The 11,586-nt window shown below is 40.4% G+C and overlaps 2 protein-coding genes across 6 annotated transcripts in view; one reads left to right on the forward strand and one right to left on the reverse strand.

Annotated features, from left to right (window-relative positions):
• The window catches only part of METTL25 (methyltransferase like 25), a 61,127-nt gene extending 59,420 nt beyond the window's left edge, over positions 1 to 1,707 (reverse strand). For all 5 annotated transcript variants that reach the window (XR_009743626.1, XR_009743625.1, XM_061454692.1 and 2 more), the window contains exon 1: positions 1,473 to 1,707. Coding sequence is in view for 3 of the 5 variants with exons in the window: in XM_061454692.1 (XP_061310676.1) it covers positions 1,473 to 1,707 (235 nt within the window). In the remaining 2 variants the exon portion in view is untranslated. The remainder of the gene's footprint in view (positions 1 to 1,472) is intronic.
• Positions 1,689 to 8,779, forward strand: CCDC59 (coiled-coil domain containing 59). The gene is made up of 4 exons (XM_061454693.1): positions 1,689 to 1,950; positions 3,125 to 3,350; positions 5,758 to 5,857; positions 8,529 to 8,779. The coding sequence occupies exons 1-4, from the start codon at positions 1,827 to 1,829 to the stop codon at positions 8,688 to 8,690; spliced, it is 612 nt and encodes a 203-aa protein (XP_061310677.1). The 5' UTR covers positions 1,689 to 1,826; the 3' UTR covers positions 8,691 to 8,779.
• Positions 8,780 to 11,586: the final 2,807 nt, after the last annotated feature.

Below are 11,586 nucleotides of genomic sequence, written 5' to 3' on the forward strand. Positions count from 1 at the left end.
TATCTTTTTCATGCACAAATAAACTCTTTTGGGGTTTTTCTTTTTTTTTCCCCAGATATCTCAACCCTTTAAAAATGAGTCTTACAGTTAGTATTTTGAAGGTCTGGAGAAACGTTGCAAGTGATGTAGCAATTCACAGCTCCTCAATCTCTTTCCAAATCCAAATCATTATCTTAGGCTGTCTTCTATGCCAAAAGTGCACAGCGCCACATGTTGCTTTCTGTGGACCCTTCTGTTGCACTCAACGTGCTTTCCTGTCTCACATGTCATTTAACGCAGCATTTCACAGCGAAAGCTAGATGAGATCTATCTCTGCTCTGCAAGCTTTGGCATGATACAGGTTTTTCTCAGCTAAGTGCTTTGTCAGAGATTTTATTACCTTAGTTCTGAAATGGATCTCTTCGCCTGGGCTCAGTCCCCCCAAATACCATTCCTTTCAGATGCTTTATCTTCATTTCTGTGCCCTGACTGAAAGCGTACTAGTGGCATGTTTCCCTTCTGCTTGAACTGCAGTAAATTCAGTCACACAGTTTCATAGCTGGCTTCCTCTGGACTTACTTGAAAATTGCTAAAAATATGAAGTGCCTCTTAAATTGGTCTTGTCAGAAACAAAACTGCTTTCTCTCTTCCTCTGCCAGACACACAGTATTACAGATAAGCAGTGTTTTAAGCCTTTTCCAGCTGTCCTCCACGTTTCCAGAGCCTCAAGTTGAAAGACTTTTAATTGTTACATCTTTGCACTCCTGTGAAGGGTTTTTTTGTGGGGGTTCATTTTATTTCTGTTCTTCAGAAATTGGTCGCAGCAAAGGAGCCTGACAGGAGATTCATTTCTGAACGAACAAGATGAAACTTATAAATGAGACTATCAGCACAACTGCCACTACCGACAGCTCCTAAAGAGCAACTCCTCCCAACATAGCTATACCTTACCTGTTCCAAATACACCCCTTTTACCCCGGAAAAGGGTACGACAACTTAGCAGTGATGGCGACAGCACTGTCACCAAAGGGCAGAAACAGCTTCGGCACACGGTAAAGTAATGGATCGGCATGGGGGTGGCCGCAAGAAGGCAGAGGGTAGAAAAAGTCAGAGCAGCTCGGCAGGGTGGCGTTTATTCAAGCTTTTAACACATGAGGCCTGACCGCGATGGCAAGGCGGGCCATGAGGCATGTCACCGTGAGGCGGGTATGGCGGCGCCGCCACCGAGCGCTCCGCAGGCGGCCCCAGCAGCCCACGCGCAGCAGCAGCCCGCTCCGCCGCCGCCACAGCTCCGGGGATCGCCGCATCTCCCCGAGCAACGGCTCCGTGGCCGACATCGGGCCGCGCCCCTGAACGGGCCCTTCCCTCTGGGCCCGCGATCCCGCGCCCTGGCCCCTGCCCGCCCCACCCCGACTCACCCCACCCCGACTCGCCCCACCCCTCCCCGCCCCACCCCGACTCGCCCCACCCCGACTCGCCCCACCCCGACTCACCCCACCGCGCCTCCGCGGCGCCGGAAGCCTCCGCCAGGGGGCGCCGCAGCGCCTCGAGCACGGCGTCTGGGCGCGGCTCTACCATCCGGTCCCACAGCCCGCGCGTGTAGAACTCCACCGTGTGGGCGCGGCATAGCGGCAGCGCGAGCGCCAGGAATCGCGACACGCGCCGCAGAGTGCTCTCCGCCGCCGCCGGCGACAGCTGGGGCGGCAGCGTGAGGGCCGCCCGCGACATGGGGCCTGCGCTCGGCTCGCCGGGGCTGCCGCTACGCAGGCAGGTGAATCGAGGACCGAGTGGCTTAGACGGCGGCGCACCTCCGTGACGCCATCTCGTTGCGCGACGCCCGGAGAGCGATGGAGGCGGCGCGGCGCGGGGCGTCAGCTTCTGAAAATGCCAGTGGCGCGGCCCGAGGACCCCGCCGCAAGCGGGTGTGGAGGCCCGACCTGATGCGCAGTGTCGTGGGAAGTGTCCAGGAGGGTGAGTCTGGGGATGGGGGTGCAGCCGCGACTGCCCCCCGGCGGGTCTGAGGCGGTGTCACGGCGGGAGAGTCGGCGCCTCGGGAGGCTCGGCACTGGCCAGACCCGCTGCGCGCAGCCCTAGGCCTCCCGCGTGCTTCCGCGCTGGCTCGACCGTGGCGGACCGGATGAGGACCGGTGTCTGCACAGCTGGCCGGGGCGTCCGGTGTGAGCTGCGTATTTCAGATAGAAGCATATGTGGAAAAAGGTTCAGATTATTGAACGGTAGTTGAGCAAGTGTCAAAAACGAACAGGAAACAGAGCATTGACTTTTGCAGCACTTTCCTGAAATATCAACGTTGGAGAAAGAATCAAAGGAAAAGTAGTGACTGGACTGATCTGGACTTGCTGCCTTTGGAAACGTTTTTAAATTAATATTATAAAAAGTCAGTAGCTCTTAAGACTAATGTAATAAAAATAAGATATTATGATATTAGGAAAAGAACATGTTTGACTTCAACGTCATTATACAGTGATTGAGACTGAAACAGCCATTGTCTGATGTTTCCTTTCAGGCTAAATCATTCTGTGATGTAGCATACTTTTGAAGTGTAGAAGAGCTCTTCCTGGGCGTATGTAGAAAGAAAGTAGTAGCAATAAAAATACTATTTGTATGGAAAGATATGATGGGTTATTAATTCAATGTAATACAGTGATTTAGAGGCTGTTTTCTTTCCTGTGGCATTACAGCTGCAGACTACCGAAGCATCTGATGTTACTATGTCAGTGTCTTCTTGAGATTATCTTTAGGAATCTGCGTTGATATTGCTTATGAAACTGTAAGAAGAGAGAAGTGAAATGCAAGTGAAATGTTAATGCATTTTTTCACTAGGTTCAAAAAGCATTGCTGAATGTATATCATGTTGAGAACGCATTACGAAGTATGTTTACCATGGCATGTTCTCTCAAGGGTTTTAGGCAATAATTTTCAGAAAATTTGTACAAGCTGCAGTGCTACAGTAGGAGACAGGTTTGTAACTGGTTTTTCCTTGAATTTTTTCTGCTCCTTATTAAAATTAGCACAAGTAGTGTGTTTCTCTGGTTTTGTAAAGTAAATGTATTGAAATGGTCCTGACAATAATTGAATGGTTTGATACTACTTTAGTTGTATTTCACTCTTTTTCTTATGTTTTTAGGACGAGGATTTGCATTTCGGAGAAAACAAAAGATCGAAAGACAATACAGGAAATTATTGAGAAAGGGAAAGAAGGTTCATTCACAACAGGATAATCAGTTTACTGATACTTATCCAGAGCACTTGAAGCATCTTTACCTAGCTGAGGAAGAAATGCTCAAGAAACGGCGGCGCAGGGCTCCAGATAATTCACTTTTATCAGAAGAAAAACTTAATGAAGCAGTAGAGTAAGTTTTTTAAATGTGTTTCTAAGAACAAGTAATTGTTTCCATTATTAAAGAAATATTTTAGATCTCACACTTTACATGAACTTCAGTATAGTGATTTCCTTAAAATGCCATTAGATCTTAAATATTTTTCTTATTTGTTAGAAAATTTGAACCTACAGCTTAGTTGTGTTTGAATCAGAATCGGAAAGCAATATGAATGATGTTTAGTCCACAGAAGGTTACCACTGTACTTTAAAGACAAGGTTCAGCCCAAGAGCAATAAATGTTTGACTAATTTCTTACCATATCTACAAAGATGAGAGCCTGCCTTTCAGGTAATGTGCTTTTGCATTTGCAGAATTTTCCTTTGAATTGATGCTGAGTATTTTAAAATCAATGCCACTTTTCAGAAAGGTTGTTCCCAGTTTGATAGATTGTCTTCTTTATATTGCACTGTTTTTCTGCTAGAATGAGCAATATTTTCTGCAATTATACTTTCATGGCATGGCTAATTTTCAGGGAATATAACTATGAGCTTTTTTTTTTTTAAAAAAAAAGGGATTTAGTAAAATCTTAAGGCAGTAAAGTGTTGTTTATCAAAGTAATAATTTTAAACAACAGAAATGTCATTATAGCTTGCCATTGGTGAGGAGTTTTTTTGGGGGTTATTTGTTTGGCTTTTAATTTACTTATAATAACTGAGAAAAGTCCAGTGGAGCTTCTCACTTGTGATCTAACAAATGTCAGCAACTTAAACCTTTTTTTTCCCTGTGTGACAGTAATTCCCCCTGAAATGTTGGTTAGGTATGTCACTAAAATGAAAAGTGTAGTCACTCAGGTCTGACATTGTCTTGACAGTGTTTTAAAACAACATTAAAGTACTGTGACTGAGTTAATCTTTTTTATCCTCAGTACAAGGAGTGTCCTAAGTCTTTGGATTCCAAGATGTATCTGTATTTGAACTTTCTTGAGAAGAACAATCAGGAGAGTGGGTAAAGGCAGTCAGACCTAAGCCCATCAGGGAGAGAAAGGTAGAGTTTTTGTCTGGAATAGGCAGTTAATTCGTGGAGGTGACCAAAATAGGCCTGATGTTTTTCTTTAAACCAGTGGGGGGTTAATTTTACTTAAACTATGGTCAGTGTGGTTGTAAACTACAATTAATATTTCGTCATGCATGTGACTGCTGATCATTGAGGTGGTGTGATGCGTAGAGACTTAGATAGACTTCAGTGTTTTATGGGAATATAAAGTAAGACTTTGTACATAATTCTATTTTTAGCACGTACTGTTACTTTAAGTGGTTTGGTGCTTGAGACGATGAAATGTCATTACATAGTATTGCCACAAGATGGAGATGAGACTAAGGCAAAGATTTTTTGTTTTTTTCTTTTTTCTCCGAAAGAGTGGTACTTCTAAATGAAAGTATGAGCAAATACCTTCTCTTCCCTTTTTGATTGTCTGTCTGAAATCTCCTAGATGACAATGGCAACTTCTCAGATTTTTTAGTGTAATAGAGTCATCAAAAACTTACTTTGTGAGCAGTTCTTAAGTATCTAACAGGGCATGTACTTTTCAACTGTGAAATGTCTTTGCTACCACACTGTTTATGTAATGGATGTGTTGTGAATCAGAAGAAAAAATAATGTGGGACTAAATAACAAGAAAAATCCACTCAAAGTAGTGTGTCAGTAAATGCCAGATGAACAAAATTGGTTTTCTTGAACTGTTTTATTTGGTGAAAGATACCTGGGCAGTTTTTTAATACTGAAATTTTGAGGGAATGTAATTTTAGTTCCTAATCTCAGAACATTAAGGACAATAGTAATGCCATCTCCTTCAAGAAAAAACTTTTAGGAAAGCATTGCAAGGAGGCATTTTCTCCTTGCCATGTTAGCCTGATTTCTCTGGCAGGCAGCCTGCTAACAACTGGCTGTCCTCATATCTCTGCAGGTGCATCCATATGTTAGAACTATAAAGACATAATATGTTCTAAGCTAGTGCATTCAGTTTTTCTAGCTCTGAAGAGCTTGTATGATAAAGGAAGAAAATTTTTAGACACTCTTTAAACTTCATGAAGCATCATCCATGTGAAGATGCAGCAGATAAGTGATATTGGTCCCTAAAAGCTGTGTGTAGGCTGGTCTTTGGTATACTTGGCATTGAAGAAGTTTACTTTGCTGTCTTTTCATGTGAGCTGCTTGTTACATGACATGTAACGGTGTTAGGCATCATGTAAGAGTGGTGCAAATAGGTGACCCATCAGTGTGGAAGGATGGGCCTTCTGAAACCTGTATTTCTAATAAACTTCCCCAAATATGTACAAAATCGTGGAGGAGTGTGCTCTGATTCTGTAGTGGCTATGGGATACATGGTTATGTGTACTTGGTGATAGTCCATAGTTGAAGTACGTGACTTTTTCTTACAGGTCAGTTACGACTGAAGGGAAATGTAAAAAGAAAACATCTAATCAGAAGGCAAAAGAAGAGTATGAGAAAATAAAGGCTGAGCGTGCTAGAAAGAAAGAGGTAAATCTTAAACAGATATATTTATTGATTGTAAACAAAGACTAGATTACCATTTCTATCATTTTGGGTCCATCTGGACCCGAATAGGGCCATAGGAGAGGAACACAGATACAGGTATTCTTTTAGTCTTTTTGAACTTGACAGTAATATTCAGGCATGCAGGTCTTCAAAGTTATCATTGTTTTTGTTCTTACTATTTTTGTCTTGCAATTGCCATGAGCAGGATTTTGTTATGTCAGTTGGTACATCAAGCAAAACTTAGAGCTTCATCTGCATAGCCCAGTGAATTATACTAGACTTCTTAAATATTATAGAAGGGGAAGTAATAACACAAGACCATCATCTTGTGATGAAAAATGAAATATCCATCCTATATCTTAAGGTGTTACCATAATGCAGGCTTCATTTTACTTTCTTATGTTCTTTGACCAACAGCAAAACAATTAAATGTAATGGTATCCATGGCCAAAATCTCATTTGTACCCTCATTCTGATTTAGTGGGACTTATTTTTATAGGGCATATCTTAACATTGTTGACTAGTCAGTTGACTTACTCATTTGAGGCATCCTTATTTAAATAGTTTTGTTCTTTGCCTGTACATTGCTTGTTGCACTGTAAAATGGCACACATCGCAACATCGTAGAAGTTGTGTAACTCACTGCTAACCAACTAAATTTCAGTAACTGCTGTTTAAATACTATAGAAATATATAGCTGGATAAAACATATTATTTCTTCAGTTTAGCTGATTGAAAACTAGTGTAATTCTGTGCCAACTGGTCTGTGATTGTGGGTGAGTTACATGGTTGTTCAGCTGAGAGTTGCTGTTTTGAATATCAGATGCAGATCATGCTAAAACAAATTAATTTTATGACTAGGTTATTTAGAGGAAATGGGAATACACAAAAACCCAGCAAGACTGCAGAGAATTTTCTTTGAGCAGCACATAAGAGTTATGTGAGGAGAGGTGTTAGCATTTTTTGTCTTTTCAAGATATTTAGGCAAAACAAACCGTAGCCAAGGTCCACAGTAACAGTTATCATTTATGGGGAATACTGTGTGATGATCACATACTTTCCCCTCACATATGTTAGCAAACTCTGGATTTGCTGTTACGTATTTTGGGAAAAGAAATAAGCTTAAAGGTACAACTTTTAGCCTCCACACTATATAAAAAAGCTAGGATTTAGTACAGATCAGAATGTAAGTAACAGCCACCTAAGGAAGATGAATGTTCTTGCTTTGAGTAAGCATTTGGTTGGTAGCTTAAATGGATGTTGTTTACAATGGTATGCTGAGCAGCAGTAAAATTATTAGATGGGAAGTGAATTGCAGGTAAGTTAGAGTTGGTGCTACTCTGGTTTGAAAAAAAAAAAAAAGGAATCAATTGTATTTATCATCGTTACAGGAAGATAACTGAAGTGTGCTGAATGGAGAGATGTTAGCTTTGCAGTTTTGTTGTTTGTTTTTTTCCCTGTAGTCTCTTAGATTTCTATTTAGAAATATTTTCTTGTGTTATTTCTAGTTAATTTTATGTTGTACATCATGGGGCATTCTTACTAATTTTTGTACATCACGGAAGCCTACTATGCCATGAAAAACAAAAACATAATTGATAAATTATCGTTTATTTGGGTAATTGATAAATTATCATTTATTAGGGCATTCTGCAGAAACACATGCCTTTGTGGTCAGCAGCTATTTCATTGCAAAGAATAAGCTTTTTGAGAAGAAGTCATCTAAATGATATGAAGCAGCCAGCCCTTCAGTTTGATTTGTGAGGTCTTGCATATTTTGGTAGAGGGCATGATACATGTGAAGGAAGCTAGTTAAGTTGCTTGTTGTAAATGTTTGACCAAATTACTTGCTAAAATTAGAACACTATAGAAGGGGCATAAGCTGTTTGATAAAAACCTGAACATATTGCCATGGTGATTATCCATGTAGTCTAAGTGCCTCCATTAGTATTTTGTTTGCATATGTGCTGTCCCCTCAAGATGGAAAGTTTGTACAGTTGAAAATTTGGTCATCTCCTGCCCCACCTCCTTTCTCTCAGTAAAGACAGGAGTCTGTGTTGCTTTGAAGATGACAGGTCACTAACAGTTTTGTCTTGATCAGGTTGCCCTAGATAATGCTTCTTGTGATGCTGTTGTAGTATCACAGACCTGCCCAACTTCTAGCTACAGATACATCCCGTATCCTATCTGCCAGTCCCATGCAGATGTGTCCAGTATCCTAGCACATCTGGATTGGCAAGACATTTACATGGGGCTCACTGAATGGCTTTTTTTTTTTTTTTTTCCTTTCTTGCACTCCAGAGGAGAAAGTACGAAATTTTTCCACTTTGTCCTTTAAGGAGAAAAGTCAAGGAGCTCATTTCGCAGAAAGGTAGAATGGATTTTAGCAACAAACCTTATCATAGGATGTTCTACTGAGGAAAACTTGGCTCTTCTCATTAAGCTTTAGGCAATATAATGTTTTGATTGCAGTACATGCTGGAAGAGCATCCTGATTAATCCTTTAAGATTACTGGTGTTTCTAGTGTCAGTACAATACCTAATTGCCAGTATCTTTACAAAAATAAATCTTGTTTATAGATAGCTTCATAGTTATATGAATTATGTAATGTATGTATTTATTTCCTAATCTTATTTATTTCTTTAATTTTAGGAAGCAGAAAAAAGGAAACAACAAAGAGAAGAAGCCCAGCGTTTGTACAAACAGAAGAAAATGGAAGCTTATAAAATATTGAGTAAGAAAACAAAAAGAGGACAGCCAAATCTAAACTTACAAGTGGAGTTTCTTCTTCAGAAAATACAACAAAATGCATAAACCTTTGCACACATCTTAATTGCAGGTTTTGAGTTACCTGTGGACACTTTATTAAATTACTTTTAATAAATGATATCTTTACTTCTGTATGACTTTTGCTGTTGGTTTATTTTATCTCATCAGTCCAACATTGGAGGATATTCATAATGAAAATAGGTATTCTGTGCTGAGAGAGAGAGAGATTTGATACCTTGAAAATAAATGGTCTGTATTTCTAAATTTAAATTCTGTTAGCTAAGTAATATCTTGTGAATTCCAAATCATTAGAGCCTAGGACCATTTGAACATGAATTTGCATAGTATAAAGCTTTTTTTTTCTAGCTCTAACACTTCCTGCAATTGTGATTACTAAAATTATACTTACTTGAGAGGAGTGAAATGATAAATGCAACATAATTGATACCTCATGAACTGCCAAGGCTCAGAGTATGTTTTGTGTGCTGTTGAATGCGGTGTGGCATATGAAAGCAAAGAATATAAATTATACTCAGAGGGTTATTATTAGTCATTCTCCTGGACTTAACATATACTTTGTGCTTGGTGATAACATCTTTAGTCTTTTTATTCCATGTTCTTGGTGATAGTTAACATGAAACAGTTTTTCTGATGAGGCACTGAAAATGCCTCCTTCCCCTGTGCTTCAGATAACCTGATCAGGCAGAGTGCATAATAAAAAAAGCACTGAAGTACCTGATCTTGGCCCAGCATTGCTGGTTTCAAGGAGGAGGAGAAGTTTCTGTCATTTTTCCCCAGCACTTTCCCTCTTTCATAGGTTTATTTGATTTGGAGATAAAAATGGCTTGTAGGTAAGCCTTGCTTCTCACAGGCATTCATATGAGAGATGTTTTTCCCACTGGAAGTTTTTTTTATGTACCAGTTCTAAAAGGAAGATGTTAAAATGGGATATTTCCTGATACTGTCCTTTGCTGATTACTGTGACATAGCAGCCCAGCATAGTAGTTGTCAGAAGCCAGAGCACTCCAGTGTCTCAGCTGCTTCATGAGCCCACACTTCTGCACTGCCAAGCCACTTAAATTACTTTGGTACCACTGGAAGGGAGCAACACAGCAGTGGTGATGCGCTGTGGCTCAAGGTCATGCAGGTAGCCAAGAGAATGGAACCTTTGCTCTCATTTGCCGAGTAGCACTGTAGCAGTTGACCCATCATGTTTGTATGGAGAAAAGCGTGAAGAATGAAGGGAAGGGATCTTTTAAGGAAGGAAATAAAGCCCAGATTACTTTTTTTGATGTGACAATTAGGGAAATAGTTCAGTAGCCAATATGAGTTCATGGAGGCTGCCTGTAAAAGCAAAGCTGCTGCTTTCAACTGTGTGTTTTGATTTTAAATGTGAGAAGTTAGTCCAATGTGATACTAAACTTGTATTGGTTTTTTATTAAACTTTGCTGTGATTTTAAATGTGAAAAAGAGCAGCCTAAATCCTGTTTCTGTTTTTTGTGGTTTAGGCCCAGCTGGTAACTCGGAACCATGCAGCTGCTCACTCACTTCCCCCCTACTTTCCCTGCTCTCCCTGAGGGATGGGGTGAAGAATCAAAAGAATGTAAATCTGACGGGTTAAGAACACTCCAGTAACTAAGGTATAATACAAAGCTACTTCTACTACCACCAATAATTATAATGATAAGGGGAAAGGGAACAAGACAATAAACATAAGTGATGCACAATACAATTGCTCACCACCCGCTGGCCAATACGCAGTCTGACCCGAGCAGTGATCTAGGCCTTCCAGGTAACCCCCCAGTTTATATACTGGGCATGACGTGTTGTGGTATGGAATACCCCTTTGGTTAGTTTGGGTCAGGTGTCCTATCTCTGCTTCCTCCCTGCTTCTTGTGCCCCTCCTCCCTGGCAGAGCATGAGACTCAGTCCTTGGTCAGACTAAACATTACTGAGCAACAACTAAAACCATCGGTGTTATCAGCGCTGTTCCCAGGCTGAAAGTCGAAAACACAGCACTGCACCAGCTACTAAGAAGAAAAACGACTGCTACTGCTGAACCCAGGACACTCTTCATGGTATTTTTGGTGGTTTGTTTTTTTTCCCCTACTCACACTCAACCTCTCTAGCAGCTTGTTTTCTATTCTCTGAAAGCGTGCAGATCTCAAGTAGTTATGTCTTCTTTCCAGTATATCTTCTGAATAAGATGAAGTGGAACGGATAGATAGGGCTGCACAGTTTGAAATTCTGTTCTCCAAGTTGGATGATCGGTGAATGCAGGCAACTTTAGACGTTTTACTATTTTCATTTTCTTTAATTATAGACCAGTGAAACTGTGAATCAGAAATAAAGGGGAGAAGAAAGCATCAGGTACAGACATTAATTTTCTCTTTTCAATCCTGAGGAAGAGAATGTGAAGCTTCCCTTGCTCCTTTTGCAGGGTAACTTCTTGGGGAAATCATAATAGTAATTTCAATGGATTATCTCACTAAGCCGGTTTTGACATAACAGGGACTTTCTCAACCCATACCCATCTAGAAATACTTATTTTTTTTTTGCCACTAATAGGAAGAAAACCGAGCCAAAACATCCTTTCACTGTTAAGATACTAAGGTTTTGGCAATGTGGACTTGGATTTTTCTTTTTAATCTTTACAGTCTGATAAATTATGCCTGTACTAAGAAAGGTTAAGAACATTAAGTAAAAAACTTGATGTTATTCTCAGCGTCTGTTTCTGCTTTCATAAAGTAATGTTTTAAGTCATTAATCAAAGAGTTTAGACGCAATTTGAAATGTATTAATGAACAGAAGAAGTTTGAGCATAAGAAAAATGTAAGGACACGACAGAGCTCTGAAATATCAATTTGCCGTATAATTTTATTAACTGATGCATACCTTCTGGAAGTTAGTGACGGGAGTAGTTAATGAATTGAAAGCCATG

Source organism: Pezoporus flaviventris, unplaced genomic scaffold (genome assembly GCF_033815535.1).
Source record: "Pezoporus flaviventris isolate CSIRO_AGI_PZ_B2104156 unplaced genomic scaffold, CSIRO_AGI_Pfla_v1 ptg000016l, whole genome shotgun sequence".
Lineage (NCBI taxonomy): Eukaryota > Metazoa > Chordata > Aves > Psittaciformes > Psittacidae > Pezoporus > Pezoporus flaviventris.